At 33.5% G+C, this 20,337-nt stretch overlaps 2 protein-coding genes across 4 annotated transcripts; one reads left to right on the top strand and one right to left on the bottom strand.

Moving 5' to 3' along the window:
• The first annotated feature begins 702 nt into the window (after positions 1-702).
• Arpc5 (Actin-related protein 2/3 complex, subunit 5) lies at positions 703-3,738 on the top strand. Its single transcript, XM_088236179.1, has 3 exons — positions 703-991; positions 1,308-1,379; positions 3,399-3,738. The coding sequence occupies exons 1-3, from the start codon at positions 851-853 to the stop codon at positions 3,636-3,638; spliced, it is 453 nt and encodes a 150-aa protein (XP_088092305.1). The 5' UTR covers positions 703-850; the 3' UTR covers positions 3,639-3,738.
• A 1,956-nt stretch (positions 3,739-5,694) lies between these two features.
• CRAT (Carnitine O-Acetyl-Transferase) lies at positions 5,695-19,059 on the bottom strand. 3 transcript variants are annotated; one of them, XM_088236178.1, is made up of 13 exons: positions 18,933-19,059; positions 18,237-18,306; positions 15,834-16,073; positions 14,759-14,970; positions 14,435-14,585; positions 13,874-14,048; positions 12,963-13,147; positions 11,084-11,187; positions 10,638-10,757; positions 10,421-10,543; positions 10,113-10,311; positions 9,304-9,441; positions 5,695-7,622 (listed from the first exon to the last, which is right to left on the bottom strand). In XM_088236178.1, the coding sequence occupies exons 2-13, from the start codon at positions 18,270-18,272 to the stop codon at positions 7,407-7,409; spliced, it is 1,899 nt and encodes a 632-aa protein (XP_088092304.1). In that variant the 5' UTR covers positions 18,273-18,306; positions 18,933-19,059; the 3' UTR covers positions 5,695-7,406. The 3 variants fall into 3 exon arrangements, with proteins under 3 accessions (XP_088092304.1, XP_088092303.1, XP_088092302.1); XM_088236177.1 differs by lacking the exon at positions 18,933-19,059 and adding an exon at positions 18,478-18,921 and having other exon boundaries at positions 9,304-9,437; positions 10,109-10,311; XM_088236176.1 differs by lacking the exon at positions 18,933-19,059 and adding an exon at positions 18,478-18,921.
• Between the last annotated feature and the right edge of the window lie 1,278 nt (positions 19,060-20,337).

Below are 20,337 nucleotides of genomic sequence, written 5' to 3'. Positions count from 1 at the left end.
ATAAAAACAGAAAACGAAAAAAAATATGGTTACATTTATTTGTTTGTTTGAAAAGATAAGACATAAATCGAAGAATATGTTTTCAAGTTGTTAATAAAACAATTTTTTTCATTTATTCCTAGAATGCATGTAAATAATATTAATATGATATGCTCAGAATTTTAAAATCTTGATTGATATTTTTATCAACAAAATAAAAACCAAAATATTAAAAACAATTGTGTTTGTCTGTTTGTTTGTGTTTCCTCACGTCCCAACGGAGCAACCAATCTACGTGATTTTCTGCATAATGGTGGCCGGAGAGCTGAGAAGTGCTTTAGGTTACTTTTCATCCCTAAAAAAAAACACTCCTTCGGGAAAACTCTTAGTAGAATATTAATTTTAATGAAAACAGAATAACGATGTTACGTCGATGGCGACGTAATGGATTAGTCCGATTAACGGATCGTTGTTTTTTTGCACAGCGATAGTTGGAGGACTGGCAACCGATATGGGCTATTTTTTAACAGGAAAAAATATATCATTCTTTGGGAAAAAGTATTATTATTATTAAACGAAAAAACTAATTAATTAACAAAATTCTCTCTAATACCACGCGAGCGGAGCCGCAAGTAGTAGGTAAATAAATTTTATAGGTAATTTGGGAAAGCGTACAATATATGTCATAGACTACAAAATACACTTCTGTGAATCATTGTGGGCCATAGATTACTTGGGCGCTGTCAACCGAAACTTGTCTGTCAGTGCCGTGCCTGTGCCTGTCATCCGAAAGCCGAAAATCAACGAAAGCGCTCTGCTGAATACCAGAAATTATAATTGATTCTTTTCGAATTCCGTATTGTATTAAAAAATGGCCAAGAACACTTCCAGTTCAGAATTTCGAAAAATTGATGTTGATCAATTTAACGAAGACAACTTTAAAGAAGACGAGGCAGATCAAGGAGGACCAACTGGCCCGGATGACAGTGAAATATCTCTACTTCTGAATCAATATCCTTTTAAATATCTTCTTAAAAACATTACTCTTTTTTTTTCAGGATGTGTCATATTTTATGGCAATAGATTTAAAATATGTACGTTTTTACCTGCCTGCAAAATTTTCCACGCTTCAGCTTCGTTACAATTCTTGTTTGCTCTAAAACTAACTAACTAATTATATACGTTTACGTAATTGTTTAACCCTAACATAGCTTAAAAAAACCTTGGAGATTAAGACAATATTTATAAGTACATAAGCATCCTCTTCTGTTGCCATTGTATACCTCTTGTTCAAAATCCGTTACTAATTCCTTAACTCAATATACACAGGAAAACATATTGAAGCTCTCAAAACTGTTCTTCAGTGTGCACCCCTTGGCTCGAAAAACCAACAAGTAAAGGTAAGTGAATGTTATCTATAAAATGAAAATGGTTTAAAGTGTGATGTTTTAAAATTGAAAGCACTGTAATTTATGTTCATTAAAAAATATATAAATGAATAGGTCTATAATATTTATAGTCTTTACACACAAGATTATCAGTTCAAAAATAGGTTTTTTTTATTGAAGTACATAATAACGGGTGTTCGCCGTGAGGGTTTACTACTTTATTTGGCCGCCATTTTGGTAAACATGAATTTTGACAGTTCATATTTGGCAATCGTGAGGTAAAGACGGGGGCAAGGAAAAAAATCAACTTGGCGTTACGGTTTTCTGTCACTGGAAATGTTATTGTAACACTATTGATAACTTTTCGACTCTAAAACTAGATGCTTTGGGCTTGATGTGTGATTGTGAGTGTCAACATGTGATTCCAATGAGACACTGCAACTTCACATACAGCCAATGTTACAATGGAATTTACTTAAAGATTTGTTTCCATAACAAATTATCTCAAGAAATGGTGATGTCGATTGGCCTCCACGGTCCCCAGGCTGTTGCCTCGGACTTCTTTTTTTGGGATATCTAAAGAGCAAGGTTTGTGTCAACAAACCAGAAACACTTGTGCAACTTAAACAGAACATTTGTGGGGAAACTAATAAAATATTGTTGAAATTTGTGAAAATGTGATGAAAAATGTTATGAAAAGAACCAGCATTTGTCAGGCTAATAGAGGTAAACATTTAGCTGACATTGTCTTCCATGCATAATTCTCAACATTCAATAAAACATTTATCAGCATTAATCCGTTTTGTTTTCATTTTCCATAAAGTTGTATAAAATAAAAGGAGTTCAGGGACAAGTTGCATAGCCTTGGCCTTGCCCAAACTGTGTGTCCGGTGGCGAACGCCAATCTGCAGAAATTTCCTGTGGCAATGCGACATTATGAAAGAGACATTATGATCGCAAGTCGGAGTGAAGTGATGAGACCTGTGTATTGCATAGATCTTTTCTCTAACAGAAAATTTCAAGGCCTTTAAACAATTTATGGGATCTTGGGTATCACAGTGGGAGGAGTTAAGGGGTGCGGCAAATTAACTCAAGCATATTTCTGTGGAGGTAGGGTGCGTGCACTGTTGGATCATCCGTGGTGGGGGCAAAGTGTTGACTGTTTGTGTTGTTCACTCCCTCCGGGGGCGATATCGTATCTGTAAATATTTTTATTTGTATTTTCACATGTCATGATGTGTAATGTTTGATAACTTTGTGTATGTTTTTTTTTTTTTTTTTCAATAAAGTTGTAATGGAGGCATTGAGGGAGACTAGGGTAGAGAAATCGTGTATATGTGTTGATTGCACGCACTTTTTTGCCCTAGATTTTGACTAAAATCACTTGGGAAAAAAAATGTATGTAGAAAGTAAATTCATCCCCCAGGACAGCTGCAGGTGGTGTGGGTTTTCTCCCTCAATGTACAAAAAAAGTAGTAAACCCTCCTGACGAACCCTGTGTATTGATATTATCAATACTTATAGGAATATGCTCACTGTGATAAATTCTTGAATCTGTATCTTCAAAGATTACAAGGATATAAGTTCTGTTTATTGTGGATCGAACTCATTGTTATTTACTAAATGCAGCCTAAAGTTTTTCATAATTGATTTAAATTGTAACACATCATTAATATTAAGTAAGATGTCATTTATCAATGTCCAAATTGAAAAGCATAGTTATTATAGGCCTCATGGTGTAATGGTCAGCCCGTTTGCCTACCATGCAAGAGGTTTCGGGTTCGATTCCGGACATGGTTGGTATGAAATATTCATTTAAAAGTGGTTTTCACACTAGAATATTTCATAGTCCCTGGACTGGTACCTGAAGCATAAGACTGATCATCTTACCTTCATGTAACAAAAATGATGTCCTATGCACCATTAGGTGCGAAAAGGGAATGATGATGATGATATAATATGCTCTCTTCTCATCCAAATGAATTGTTATTTCTGCTGAACAGTATTTTTACACAAAGAAACATTTTTTAGGATAATGCATTAACACTAACGCTCAAAGTATTACTGGCCATTAAGTCTGCACAAATAGAAGAATCCGTGATGGCATTGGATAGAGATTTAGTGGATGTTCTAATGAAATATCTCTACCGAGGATTTGAATACCCTTCAGAAGGATCCAGTGGACATTTGTTGCTCTGGCATGAAAAGGCTTATCAGGTTGGGGGAGCTGGGGCCATAGTGCGAGTACTTTCAGACACAAGAAAAATTTAAATCAAATATTTAAGATTAAATAATTATATTTTATTCACAAATAGTTTTATTTTATTCATTTTAGAATTTTAGAATATAAATACATATTTGAGAAAACATGTTTGGATGTATTTTATTTACTTATAGTTGTAAAAGTTGTTAAATAAAAACAATGGTAAGTAAAACTTTTTAGCAAAACTGAAAGCAGTGAGAGACTGTGAAACAGACCCCGATCGAATCGTTTTTAGAAACACTGAAACCGAGACAAAATTGTCAAGAGATCTGCTCACATGGACAAATAACGCTTCCTGGATTTGCAAATAAATGCAGCAAAAGAGGCATCTCACAGAAATGATTCCAAAATCTATTTAAAATCAGACTCTAAATATCTGGCATGACAAACACCATCCCCAGGCCCTGTTTGCAATTGCAGTGAGACGGTCAGCATTTCCGCAGAGTCCTTAATCACCCACCTCCCTCGGACCTTGTCAATATCCTGACAGAAGCTGCTCAAATCAGTATTCCCAGAGCAGCAAATATTCTTGACCATTCTCCGGCCATCAATTAAATCATCAGGGCGTTAAAATGTCTCAAGAATTTTATTTTTAATATAAAATTTCATGGTACCATCATTGAACTTCACAAGAAAGATGACCCTTTGAAGTGTAATGATTGCTGTGGAATAACTCTGCTGAACATTCTGGGAAAGATTCTTGCGCACATGATTTTAACCAGAATAAGAACTCCTGTACTGCAGATTCTTAGAGTAAACCAAACTTGTTTTTCCAGGTAAATCATGTGCGGACCATATCTATAATATACATGGTCAAATAACTAGTCGAATCCAGTATTTTACTTCTTCGGGTTCATCCTCCACTTCTCTGTGGCTCCAGTCAAGAATCGTCGCTAGCTTCGCCTTGCAGACCGGATCTTCGTTCCGTGATCTGGCCGAAAGTGCCTCCTACTTGACAGAATGCTGTGTAAACCAGGTCCTAGACAGAGTGTTAAGACAGGCGGCGATGCTTACGCAGCTAGGGGTTGGGTGCGGGAGCTATAGCTGAACCGGCGATTTTTTCGCTAGCGTATGCTTAAACTCTTCAAGTCAGGGTGTGTGCGTCGACAGAGAGAGAGACAGCAAAGATGGGTACAGGCACATAAAACGGAGACCGGCAGACCATACAGTAAATAAGGCAATGTCTATGGATCTTCCCTGACAGGTTTCCAGAAGAAGATCAAAGAACTCCTGAATGACTCAATGTTCCAAAATCCTGCAGTTATTTGTTCAACAATGTTTTGAGTATGTCCAAACGTTTGCAGACTAACCAGATTTCCCTCCCTAGGGAATTATTTAGATCTAAATTTGTTGCAACAGAGAGGGAAAACATTTTTGAGAAGGGAATATGGAAGTCTGGTTTCAGCTCTTTTACTTCATAAAAGTCAACAGATGGAAGAGTTGAGGAAATGTGGATGTTTAAACATAGGCAGAATGGTGAATGTTGCACGGTGTGTTAAGTGGCCACTTAAACCAGCCAAACCAGGTCTTAAGCCCTGTAAATGCCTAGATTTCCATATTCCCCTGGCAAAAATGTTTTCCCTCTCTGTTGCAATAAATTTAGATCTAAGTTATTTGGTATTTATGACTAAAAATATATTTAAAATAATTATTAAATGAACACTTCTTGCTGTTTTTTCTGCCTGTGTCATTTAGGTCTCAATGATGCAAAACACCAATGAAAACCATTTAGTATCCAGGTTCATAGATTTTCACAGCTTTTTAGATTCTGATGGTTCATTTTTCTGGATTAGTATGTTGTGGGTTATTAAAAACAATTTTTTTTTTAATATAGAAACAATTCATTTTATATGTTTTTCCTTTATATCAGAAATATTATCCCAAAACTTAATAGAGTGAATATGATACTACTGTAGCATAAAAATCTCAAAGAATCTGAAGCTGTAATGAGAGATGCAAGATTTTTTTTATCAAATAAGCAAGGGACACTAAATATTATCTCTCTATGAATCACTTTAATTAGTGATTTAATCAATTTTTGGACTTAAAAAAAACAAAAGCATACATAATATGAAAGTACAAAATTTATTATCATCATTAAATAAAAGTTAATTACACATATAGAAACCAATGGCAAGTCATTAAATTTTATAAACATTGTAGTAAAACATACATAAATTATTATGTAGGTACTACTTAAATAATTTATTAATGTCGTCGAAAAATTGTTGCTACCATTCACGACTCAAATTTTATTAGTGTCTATTTCTGTTAAACAATAAATTCATATTTTAAATACAACTATATCAAAAATTGGCCTGAAATGAATGACCGAGGTTTTTTTACATTTGCCCACCCATCACTGACTGAGTAGTTTTTGACATTGATGATTTCAAAATAAATAATATAACAGTTTTTTATTGCATTTAATAAGTCACATGATAATCTTCAATGAAAGTGTCAAAACTTTATATGTAAAATGGAACATAAACCATGGAATTTCAGTAGGTATCTGCCATAAATATTTCCAAAATTAAATTTTGGTGATTTATGACCCATCTCCACCGTGGGTGTTCTATTTTTACTTATCTCGCATAAGAATTCAAGAATATGATTATAATATGATACAGCAGAAAAATATATACATAAAAGCGGTGGTGAGTAATATCAATCAAATGTATTTCAATATTTCAAAATGCGTAATTTTATCTTTCACTAGAGCATTGCGCACTGTATATCACAGATACGCAATGGGTGGCCACCAACTCATCCGTGCTTCAACAATTAAGGATCTTGGAGTAATCTATGAAAGCAGATTGACTTTTCATGCCCACATCGAGAGAACATGTGACCTTGCACTAAAGATGTTGGGTTTTATTCTCTGAACTGGAAGGGTTTTTGAAAATCCCCGTACACTCAGAATTTTGTACAACTCGTTGGTTCGCTCGAGGCTTGAGAGTACATCGGTGATATGGAGTCCGCACGAAGCGAGATACTCCCTCATGTTGAAGAGGGCTGAGAATTTTTTTTTTAGGTATCTCTACATGAGGGAGTATGGTAGTTATCCGTGGCTCTATCCCACTGGGTTCCTCTTGGGTATGCTTGGGATCAATAGTTTACAACTTAGAAGGGATGGGTCTACACTGACCCATTTATTCAGACTGTTAAGGGGATTTATCGATAACTCGGCCATTTTAGAGAGTATCAATTTTTATGTTCCTGATGGCTATCTCCGACAGCGTCAGCACAGACTGTTTTACCTCCCGGTTTCCAGAACCAACCTGCCTCTGGTCATGCCGATTGGAAGAGCAGTCAAGCAGCTGAACATTATCACTTTGGAGATCGACATCTTTCACATTAGTGAAACTATGTTTAAGAGGCAAATACTTTTGCTATTAGAGAGTATTATACCTTAATAATATCGAACCATTGCTCAAGGGTTCTTGGTTTGATATAAAGTTCCAATTTAACATCTTAAATCCTTTATTATTTGTTATGTTACTTTGTGAATAAATAAATTTGAATTTGAATTTGTGAGACTTTAATTTTTCTTACGTATCACCACCAATATATTATAATATGTGTACCTAAAAATATACATACATATATCTATTAGTTTCTCGTCCCCAGTAGATCAATAATTATAATAACCAATAATATGGAAAATCAGTATCGGTAATTTTCATACTGAATTAGGCACTATTGGAAGAATAGAAGACACAACAATTAAACTGTGATTGAGTTAAATATTTTAAATTCGATATGTTTGTAAAGCTTTAGAGTTTAGATTGAGTTCCTTGGAGTAATGTATTGTGCATATCCATTAAAGAATCTTCTAGAGCTTTTCTGTACATTCCAACATCTGTTACAGGATTTGATTTAAAAGCTGACGTAGCAAAGTTAATGTCACCATCCCGAGGATTGTAACAAGTTGCATATCCATCTGGAACTAATGGACCATAACACATAAATCCATCACACTTTGCTGCAACCTGAAAAGTTAAAATAATATAATTAATATTTTATTTGACATTCGGTTTCCCTTCCCGAACAGGGAGAGCCACATGCCATTTCTGTAAAAAAACAGGCCCCAGGTTTCTCCTCTTACATTCATCAAGTACTAATGCTCACAGTCGTACTCTTATTATTTATTATTATTAGATTTTTTTCAGTTCATCGAGTCTTCCATGGTACTATATTATTTATCTCTCATCTACATTATCTTATTGCATTTCAGGTGGTTCTATATCACATTTTTACCAAGACTGTATTGACAAGTATTGTCCATCGCTGGTCACTACTTCCTCCCATCTTTCGGGCAGTATACGAATCCTGCGTTGAATAAACTGGTCATCTTTCGAAGCAATCCACGAATCGATTCAATTTTTTACTTTTTCATAAGACCGGAAGTGCTGATCAGCCAGGCCGTGTGCTATTGATCGAAACAAGTGATAGTCAGAGGGAGCAACGTCTGGAGAATACAGCGGGTGGGGTAGGACTTCCTATTTCAACGCTTCCAAGTATGTCTTTTGACCACTTTCGCAACATGGGATCGAACATTGTCATGCTGCAAAATCATTTTATCGTGTCTCTCAATGTATTGCGGCCGTTTGTTTTTTAATGCTCGGCTCAATCGCATTAATTGCGTCCGATAACAATCGCCCGTGATTGTTTCACTTGGTTTTAACAACTCATAATACACTACACCGAGCTGGTCCCACCAAATACAGAGTATGACCTTAGGGGCATGAATGTTTGGTTTGGCCGTCGACGTGGAAGCAAGGTCAGGAAATCCCCATGATTTTATGCGCTTGGGGTTATCTTAATAGACCCATTTATCATCCCCAGTCACAATGCGATGAAGAAATCCCTTCCGTCTTTGCCTTTCAAGCAACTGTTCACAAGCAAACAAACACTTTTCAACATCTCTCGGTTTCAACGCTTACAGTACCCAATTTCCTTGCTTCTGTATCATTAGTTTTGAAATTGCTTGTTGAGTCACTTGGGAGTGATCATTGGGATGATCATGCCGATTCTTTTTGACTTTGACACGAGTCTTCATCTTCTTTTTTTACACCAACTTTACTTCTAAACATTGTTCTATCTTTTATGACTTTAAATTGTATTTTTTAAATTTTATGTTGTTTATATACTCATGTTTTATATAACTTCCTTGTATGTAAAAGCCTTATGGGCATGAAAAATTAATACAATAAAAATAAAAATAAGTAATCCCTCCAATTTTGCATCTTCGAAAATCTTCTCTCTTCCACCGCTATGACCGCCTATAATGTGAAAATCACCATTCTTGAAGCGTTGAAACCACCCAAGACACATTCTTTCACTAATAGCGGCCTCACCATAAGTATTTCAGAGCATTCGATGAGCCTCAGCTGCAGATTTCTTCATATTGAAACAGAAAAAAAACCTCCCACAAATGAAGAGAATTTGGCTCGTAAACTGTCATTTTCAAACGAGAATAACTTTATGATGCAGAAACAAATCGACTAATGTTTCTATGAGGTTATGTTAACAAATGCCTAGGTTTATTACATGACGTGTATGATCTATTTATTTCGACCACTTCTTACCGCTAAAGCCATCTACAGGAAAACACCGGAAGCAAAGTTGTACACCTAATATAAATTATTAAAACACAATTTTATATCTTACCTGACTTGTTGATATGCGCATATGGGTGCTTTTGACAAAGGCGGAATCAGAATAAATATTTGGTATTTCGATCCCGTTTTGAATTGCTATCAACTTCAATCCTAGCAAATGCCTGTCAACTCCAAATCCATTAACTGCCTGTGAAGATAAAATAACATTAAATGTTGCTTTTAATATTTTTATTTACCTCAAGAATGGACGGAGTCTGTTTGTATTTTTATAAAAGAGATCATCCAAAAAGTAAGAAAATTATCAAACTTTAGCACTTATTTCTCACACCAGCAAAATATTGCTATAAATACTGAAAGCTCGGCTACACAATTATATTGGCTGGCAAATTCCAAAAGAGCAGGCTGGTTTTGTGAAAAGAAGAGAAAAGAGTCGAGAATTCCAGACGTCAACTGTCCTGGGCTTTATTGGCTATAAAAAAGCATTAGACTGTGTAAACTGATAATGCCTATGGAAGGTAGGTACTCGGGGATATGAGAGTGTCATCCCATTTGAAACTAATACATGGATTACACCCCCAGTAAGGCAAATATCTGAATAAATGCTCTGCACACTAAAGGTTTACTCATTGAAAAGGGAGTAAGGCAGGGTTGCATGCTCTCTCCTGACCTATTAAATTTCTACAGGGAATACATATGCGCAGGGCTCTTGATGGATGGAACGGAGGAGTGTCTATTGGTGAGTGGGTCCAAACTAGTCACAAAATTTAAAAGGCTTGGTTTATCGCAGGAATATAAATATTTATTTTATACCAAAATTATTTTTAAAAATTTGATTTGTAATATCTGATGTTAACATGCCTGTAATGAGTAATCCTTGTGTCCTTTAACGGCATTATGGAGTGCTTGGATTTTATCTTTTGCAGGTGTATTTGGGTTCAGCATTTTCCTAGCAAAATCTATAGACTCTACAGAACAAGATCGTATAGTTTCAGTTCTTCCTCCTATATATTTACGGGTTGCTGCTGATTCATAATGTGCTCCGGGCACATTATGCAATCTGTAAAAATATTGTCCAATTTTTCAACTCCAGAAACGATAACTTGTAAATTTAAATATACTTATTTTTTATTCCCTTTGATTTAAATAAAATATTTCTGATTACCTACCTGTAAAAAGCAAATTGCATCGCCATTTGAAGATAACTGTCGGGACTCATCTTTTGAGATTTAATAAAATCTTTGCCATATACTTGGAATGTAAAGCAGTTCAAATCTAATTCATTCACCAATCTAGAAAATTAGATTTAAATTATTATTTTTGAAATTTTTCCAAATTAATGTTTTTCATTATTGTTTCACAGAAAATTTGGTATTTATAACTTACTTATCTATATTTTCTTTTGCCTTTTCAATGTATTCTCTATTTTCTAGCGATAACTTAAAATCAAGCTTTTTTACATTTGGGACACAGGATGAACCCTCATTCTCACAATTATTATTTTTCCTGAAACGAAAAGAAAATGGTGAGTTAGTACATTTTTAAAAACTATTTTTAAATAAATGTTTAGTAGAAGCATGAAAAATTATAATAATTAATTTGAATTCTGTGAAACATATTCTTTCTTATCTCTCAAAAATTTATTTTCAAAAATATAAAATTATTTTCTAAGCTGATTAGATAATACAATATTATCTTCTGATACAGTTATAATGAAACAGATTTTGATTTCTTATTCATCGATCTATGCCTTAAAATATATTTATCAATTCATTTAAAATTACCCATTGATTAAAATAAACGGTAACATCTGAGACATTATTTTTACTTACTTGATAAAATCAATAACGTGATCTGTCAAAACAGCAATCGGTTGACCTTCAGCAGGAGAGTGTTCATAAGTCAAACCATTTACTCCATCTTGAGTAACAATAAACTGTAAAAAAACGTTTTATTTTTTTTTAATAAATCAAATAAAATACAATCAAAAAGTGTAAAAAAAAAATTAAGTATACAGCAGCAGGGGTCACAAAAATTGCATTGCTTAATACTTTGAGGTTCTTCACAAATTAAAGTGTAAATTTTACTTAAATATTGCAATATTTACAAAATGAAATTAAGATCAGTCCTAACATATTTCATTAAAATGAGAGGAATATGCGTTTTTTTTTTAATCAACCCATACACATTATTTTTTGTAAAATTTCAATTAACATTTTCACAAAATACCAAATAATACAATTTTCGATATTTTGTGACCCCTCATTTTGCCTTAATGGCGACAGAAATTCAGGACAACAATGAATTTATAGGTGTTTCCAAAATCTCTTTATCCCACGTACCGTATTAGCTCGAATATAACGTAATGTTTTTTGCTTAAAATATTTTTCTAAAAAAAATGTTACATTCAAGGCCGCGCTATATTCAAAGCTGTGTTATACTCAAGGCCCCGTTATATTCGAGGCCGCCTTACATTCAAAGCTGCGTTACATTAGAGGCCGTGTTACATTGGAAGCCGCGTTACATTCAAGGTCACGTTATTTTTCACATTTTTTTGCACCACAACAGGCCAGGAGGCCCAATTACAGTGGTGAATTACAGCACAGAACACCCAGGCTTGAGAAAAATCACATATTTTTTTAGTATTCTCGCGGGAATCGAACCTGGAACTTCCGTTTGTGAGTAAAACGTCTTGACCACTACACCACAGAGGCCGCCTTCGCGCCCACCCGCAGAGGTTATATTCAAAGCCACATTATATTCAGGTCCGCATTATATTCGAGGCCGCGTTATATTCGAGCTAGGATTGAATCAAACATCTTTAGTTTTATTAATGTCTTATTAACAATTCTTACTAATCGTATTGGAGATATTGCAATTTTATTCAGAATTATATCAATACTAAATTTTGGAAGTTGAAATTTTATTTTTTATTTACGGTATTTTCTAGTTCTTTCTTCAGCTTTTTTGCTATCTAGGGTTTCAATCTTTGTATTTTAGCTCCAAGTATTGCTCACAAATGTTTGATTGGGTTTAAATAGGGCTATTTCTAACCTGACTGCTACTGTATCTAATATTGAACTGAATTAATGAATTTGAAATATTTAAATTTGTTGCAACAGATAGGGAAAATATTAAATATTTTTGAGAAGAGAATATGGGAGTCTAGGCATTTACAGGGCTTATGACCTGTCATTGGCTGGTTTAAGTGGCCACTTTACACACTGTGTAACATTCACCATTCTGCCTATGTTTGAACATTCACATTTCCTCAACTCTTCCATCTGTTGACTTTTGTGAAGTAAAAGAGCTGAAACCTTTATCATACGGTGAGATTCATCCGGCTGAACCAATCCACCTATTAGGCAACGCCTGAAATCAATTTTCCAATTTTGTATACTTCTTCTTTTACCAGGTAGTAAATTTTCAACAATGTTTTGAGTATGTCCAAATGTGTAATGTGGCCACTTAAACCAGCCAATGGCAGGTTATAAGCCCTGTAAATTTCTAGACTCCCATATTCCCTTCTCAAAAATGTTTTCCCTCTCTGTTGCAACAAATTTAAATATGAACAACTCCCTAGGGAGTAAATCCAGCCAGTCTGCAAGCATTTGGACATACTCAAAACATTTATTGAATTTGAAATAAATTATGGAATGCATTTCAATATTTCTTTTCTGTTTTATTAAAAGTGTATATTGATCAACTAACCTGGATGGTCTTATCGAACCATCGGTTTCCAGAATTATGTTTACTGCCCCTACCGTGAATGGTTTCACCGGCTGCAATAGTTTGTCTCTCCCACCTCTCTTTATCCAAACCTCCTGAAGCCTTGTCCAAACACATAACAAACATGCTTTTCTCAATTACCTTCAAACTTTCTTTGTTGACAATATCTATAAAAACAACATTCATAAATTGACATTAGAGCTTATTAAAAAATATGATTTATCTTAAAATGATAAACTAGACTTATCTAAAAATAGGTGATATAGTATTTTGAAAAGCAATTAATTTATTTTCCTTCTTCTATTGTGGTTCTAGAAGCATTTAATTACCAAACATGTCACTACTATGACAGATTCACCATCTGAACTGAATATTAAAAATCTGCACATAATGTAGAGGTTAGGCTTCCATAGAAGAGGTCAAGAATCCAGATAAGAAACATATGTTTAGGGAATGTTTTTACTAGAAAATTGTATAATAGTGGACTAACACCTAAAGCTAAAGTGCTAGTCCATAGTTCTTTGTATAATAATTTATCAAGAAAATGCTTTAAGTGGCGTTTCAACTGCAAAACCCTAACCATCATTGAACAGGGAAAAAAGTAAAACGTTATCCTTGTAATTATTTTTTTAGACAACTCCAATAAAAAATATTAAAAGTTAGTCTTACAATGTTTTGACAAAGTCAATTCAAAATAATTTATAAAATGAGTTGTGTACGGACTCACAGATCAGAGGTGTAAGGTTCAAAACCAACTCTACCACAATTTGATTCCCATTTTCTAGTAATGAATTATTTACAACCCGTTTACCCATTTTTACAAAGGGTGGTGTGGTATTATTTAATTCAGTTGTTTCCATAAATTGCATGTTCAACTCATTAATAAGATTTACCTCTAATCATGTCATCATAGACTTTTCCCCAAGCGTCTCTATGTTCAGAAGTCATAATACCAATAGGATATGGTTCTGGTTTTTGAGAAGCTAATATAATTTTCTTAAACTGTTGAACAATCTGATTCTCACTAAGCATTATATTATCTTCTCCCCACAACGGACAGTAGAAACTCTGAAATAAATACATATGTAAATATTACGAGCCAGGTGCATTGAACATGCGTGGAACATTAAGAGTGCACTGCACAATTTCATAATGTTTTTAGGACATAAGGTGAGTAAGCTTATCTACGGTGCATTAAACACTCATTTCTATGTAGCTTCATTAATGAGTCTGATGTTTGTAAGTAAGTAAAAAGAAAGGCATAAAAATTGCATTTGCGACACACTTGTATTCATTGTAAAATGATGCAAACATTATTATTGCTTTGTCAGCTTTTAATACTTTATAATATCCTGGGGTATTTATATCTAGTTTTCGTGTTAAAGGCATGGATTTAAATAAATATATTTATATTAAGTAAAAAAATGAAAGGATTTATAGAAAAAATATCTTACATGACCATTGTGCATTACAATGATATAATTGCAATTATTAAATGATAGTGTATCCCTCTTAATTCCCGGTAAACGACAAGTTCCAAAAACTTTTTTATACTGTCCCATATCCAACGGATCCTTTCCCATTTTGTCAAGAGGAATGGCATCACTTAAAAATTTCAGATGTCATTATTAATATAATAAAGTACATAATCATGATAACAAACAGTAATAGAATATAAATATTTTTTACCAGTTGTTTTATTTTTAAAGTACATACATAAAAAGTTTGAAAATCAAAAACATTTTCAGGCAATTTCTAGTTATTTAAACTCATCTCACCTGTCTATTAACTGTTTGTAGTTTAAAGCACCTAAAACAATTTTGGCAGCATAATGCAATTGTTCATCTTGATTACTAAAACACTGAAAGGGAAAAACTAAACCGGGGTTCGAATGAACCACCACTGGCCATCGGAAGTCCATGTATGCAGAATTCAACCACCAATCAGCGAGCCAATTCTCAGAATTCTGCGCTCGCTTTTCCAAAAGCACCTATAAGAATATATATTAAAAAAATCAATTAATTTAGGTTAATTTAAAAGAATTAATTGATTGACAATTGTAAAGGCAAAAAGTGACCTTTTAAATTGTATATTGTCCAAAAAAAAACACTGAATGTATATTTTGACAAAATACATATGAAAGAATTGCTCCACAGATATCTTCTGCTACTACCATCAGGCTGTATCCCCGAGGATGGGGCACCTCATGTGACTATCTTGACATACGATCAAAGCTTCTTTTACTTTAATACATCTTGTCATACATGCTCTCTGAATATATCGCCTTTATCATGACCAGATTAATGCTTTGGATTTATCTGATCAAGTCTATTCATTCTTGCCTGTCCTTGATCTACATTACCATTTACTCTCACCATATACTATATATTTCCTTTTCCTTTCTTTCAATGTCAATTTACTGATAATTTTGATTTTCATTTATTATTCATTTTCATCATTCCCCCATCCGCACCCGATAGTGCATAAGGCACTACATTTGTAAACCAAATGCAGGGTATCTCGATCATATGTTACATGAAGGTAAGGTGATCAATTCCACGCATATTTCAGTAACCACCTTAAAATATTTGATGACCATACCAGGAATCGGACCTAGAACCTCAAGCATTGTGGACGAGCTCCCCAGCCGCTGCACCACGAGGCAAACTTATCTCCACTCGATTTCTTTTTATAGGATTTTTACCCGAGTACCCATCGATTCTAAAACACACACTCAAGAGTTCTGGTTCTTTTTTACACACAGAACTATATTCTCCATCAGCCTAGGGTCGGAACCTGCTTTATGGAAAATGATTTATTATTGAATAAATAATGAATTATTGGTTGCCGAACCTGCAATTTTTTTCCAATGCCAGCTTCAAATTGTTTGACTAAATTTGAAGTGTTTTCAAATTCTTGCTTGCTCAAAAATGGAATCACTGACTTCAAATATTTCTCCAGTGTCTGGTTCAGTGGAGGGACTGGTAGCCTGGGTAAGACTTGTGATCCTCCACAATCGTTGGAAGAGGAAACACTCGATGTAGAAATTAGTAGCTGCGAGCATTTTGGAAATGCCAGTCTTCGAAATCCAAACTGAAAAGTATTGCAATTACCACTTGCTTATTTTCATTTATTTACGCCCAAAGAGCATTTTTTATGTAAGGGTGAATTATGTATTATCTTCTAAATTAAGTTCACAATTTAAAAAAATATTGGCAGGTACACAAAAGTATGTAGGAATATCATAATTATATTATCCGCACCTAATGGTGCCTAGGGAACTATATTGGAACACCAAATGCAGCGTATCTCGATCATTTTGTTACATGAAGGTATGGTGATCGGTCTTACACTATGGATGCCAGTCCGGGGACCATGAAATACTGCAGTGTCAAAAAACAGTTTTAAATAAACATTTCATGTCAACCATGTCAGGAATTCACCTCGAAAACGTTTATCTTACGCAAATGCACTGACCACTGAACTACGAGGCCAACGAATACACAGGCATTAAACAAGAAAAGTAAAGGAAATAAATAAGATTAGGTGGGGAAGTAAGGATATCTTTCTTGGGGAAGACTACGGTCTAAATTTAACTATAACAATAGTTAAATTTTATTTAGTGATTGTGTGAAGAATGATGATTACTTTGCTGCCAAAATAATAGACTAGGAATTTTGTTAGCGAACCTGAGTATCCGAGTACCTGGGTACAGAGGATTGAAAACTGAAGCCTATTAAATGATTATTGGTTATATCATTTTATATATTTTTTGTAATTATTGTTAAGTATTGTGGCATTAATTTCTCGAAATGTTTAATAACTTTAAAAAATTAATGAGAATAGGTACCTATTGTGTAAAAGTTACAAACAATTCCCCACACATACAGTATAAAAATAATTATTAACACATTAACTTGTGTCCGTATTTTATACAAATGAAGAGAACAAGACAACAAAAAAAATATATTGTTAGTCAATAATGTATTCATTCTCCTTCATTATTTTACAATAAATTAGTAAATAATTCATAGCATCTTCAACGTACACTGCGCAAATATCGAAAGCAGATTTGGCAGATTTATTCTCTCGATTGAACACGAAAAGAAGGGGTGTTGAAAATGCTCACTTTTGTTAATTTTGTATTCCATTTCAAAGGCTTATAATCATATAAAACTATTTATATGTAACATAAGTAACTTGCAGAGCAGAAATTTTTATTTTGAATGACATATAACCTTTACCATTTCGCTTTACTTTTGGAGCTCGTTTTTAAATTTGTAAAAAACGGGCACAACTTATGCTAACATCTACTATGATCATTTTATGAAAATATTGAAATTTATTGAAATATACTATTATAGTATAGAAATGACTTCAGTGGTTATTTAACAATAGTTTTATACAAATTTCAGGATATTTTTTACAATTTTAGCTGCGAATATTTTGCTATGAAAACCATTAAAAGCAGACAATATGATAATAATAATAAGTGACCGACCGAAATTTCAGTTTTGGCCAATAAAACTAGTTTAGGCCGCGGTTTCGGTTCCGGCCTGTGACCTTTAGTTTGTTTCGGCTTCCGTCCGGTGAGTGTTGTTAGTTTTCATGTTATCAATCAGTCATCTGATCTTCAAATATACAATGACTATTGAAAAAAATAGTTATTAATATTGTGCAACATAAAAAAAAAACTAGACCGATTTTGTGATTTTTTTACTGTAATTGGTAGTTCTAAGATCTTTCATATTAATATTTTTGTAATTCCTTTATAGTTAATAAGTTAAAGTTCCTTTAGCTTAGGTACATTGAAGAACTGTTACACAACAAAACAAAGGTGCTAGAAATAAACTAATTTACTCATTAAATTTATGCCTTTAATTTCATTGCGTATTTTATTTAGCACTAATTTTAATGAACTCGAAAGGTTTAATAATAAAAAAGCCTATTTTGGGCGTTTTAAAGTGACTTAACTTATTTAAACAAGACCTAACTTATGAAACTAGAACAGAAGTCGAAATTTGGTTTCGGTTTTGGCTGAAATTTTTGTTTCGGTCGGTCACTGATAATAATCAGCTCATGTGGACCACTGCAGGACAGGTTTACTCCTGTCTCCTCCACTACTTCGGGCTGTGCGCCGTCCTCATCCACTTTCTCCCAGTGGCAAACCTTCGAATATCATTCGCCCATCTGGACATCCTTGGGGCCTCGTATTCCGCAAAATAACATAAAAATATATTCTATATCATGACTTACACATTCATGTCCCACTTTTCCGACCAATTTATGCATGTCAGTGCTTGGTTGTACAACAGCTGTCAGTGATCTGAAAATTACAAACGTCAAATCGAGTGAAAGTTTTTTTTATCTATTGATCTATTCCAACAGCTGTTCAAATCGAAAAGTACCAAAATAATAACTTTTAAATTATGCATTGTATTGGTATTTTATTATGCATCTATTTCAAATGTTATAAAATTCCATCATGAATACGCACCCAACCCACCCAACATGAGTTGACATTCCAAACTCCAAATATTAGTAATTATTAACTTTGATAAACAATCGAACAAACGATAAATGATTACTGTATAATGAAAATACAAATTTGGCCCTCTTTTTAGTAAATCAATTAATTACAACAGTTATCACATTTATGTTGATAAGCTATCGACACGCGTAACTACCAAAGTTGCACAAAGTGGTCTAATCACTAAATTCACTCTCAAATATTATTTTACTTTTACCAAAGCTTGAAAAATAAAAATAATGACAGCGAATATATAAAAAAAACTTAGCGATGTGTGTATTAAGTAGCGTTTACTCATGGACAATACAATCAATACAATTATTTTTCTAGTCAGAGGCCGTGGCGGCATGCACGCGGCACGTTTTCTATATCTTTTGCTCATGCAAATAATGCAAGAGGTCAATTGTGTGTATGATTTTTACCTGTATTAGCTTTTATCTGATTATTCGGGGCGCATTGCTATCTTCATAATTTAACCCCATTGCATTATGAGTCTAGCCGTCAACTAAAATCATGCACATGGCTATCTCCTCCTATCTCGCAGTTGCGAGCGAGTACGTTCTTATCGTCAAGCCGCAAACAAAAGCGTGCAAATGAAAAATATTATGGAGATAATTTTAACATCTAAACAAATAACTCCGAGAATGCATGTTAAAAATATATATTTTGAAATAATCTTTTTCGCTGGAAATATTTGATGTTAACTGATTTTCCTTTTTTAAAAGTGCTTTTGATTTTTCATTAAGATTACACAATTTTGTGTCAACAAAATCAACTTAAATATTATTTTAAAATATAATTACGGATTTTCCTTTTTTGTTAACAATAAAAAAAATATTTTTAAAAGAACAACCATCAAAGGGTTTATTTAAATTATCTCCTTCATTAAAAAACAGATATTGCCGGCGCAAAAATGTGCATAACTAATACAACGCCATCTTTATAATATAATCGATATAGATTATTTTTTTACAATTTTTATAAGAAGTAAAACAGAGGTTTAAAAAATAAAGGATAATTACATAGCAATGAAATACATATTAACAGTAAAAATGGTAAACAAAAAATCCCACAAAGGCATGGCCTGTTCGTGGGTATACAAGAAATATTATGAATTTTTGCTCCTATGATAAATAGACTGGTATTATATTTTTGTGTAATATAAGAAAGAGAAAAGAAAATATTCCGTAAAAGATAATAAGACGCTTTTTTATTTTGTCGTAATTAAAAAAGGAAATAAAAAATACAAAACAAACATAAAAATATTATTAAATTTATTATTAATGATTAAAAATTCTTTATTGAAAAAAGAGTTACTATCTTTAGTTTGAATCTACGATAGTGCGTGTTTTAATTTGTATTATAGATATCTTATTATATAGTGCATCCGAGATCCTAATTAACCGATGCCCGAAAAGCCGGTTAACTGAGTCCTGTAAGGCCGATTTCATTGGGCCAAGAGGATCACAGATTCGTTCAGACTCAAAGGGCCAAATTTATTAGCATGTTACAGTCGCCAACAGCTAAGTACCTGTTATTATTTTTAATTACAGAATTTTAACTATTCAATGTTAATTGCTTAGTAACCCAACTTTTTGCCAAGACATCACTTGTCAGAAATATAGACGGTTTTTTTGCGGAGTACTTTATTAACATCCAGAGATACTACAGAGTTTATTAAATGTACTTAGCTATGCACAATACCACTGTTAAAATATTGTAGTTAACTATTTCAAACTGAATTTATTAAGAAACTTTAATCACTTTCATGGGGAAAAATATGAAATTTAAAAACCCTAGAGATAGACGGGCGGGCAATCTCTGCGG

This window comes from Micrasema longulum, unplaced genomic scaffold (assembly GCF_059751315.1).
Source record: "Micrasema longulum isolate JH-2025_06_02 unplaced genomic scaffold, ASM5975131v1 h1tg001519l, whole genome shotgun sequence".
Classification (NCBI taxonomy): Eukaryota; Metazoa; Arthropoda; class Insecta; order Trichoptera; family Brachycentridae; genus Micrasema; species Micrasema longulum.
This window is presented reverse-complemented; position numbering and strand designations above follow the sequence as displayed.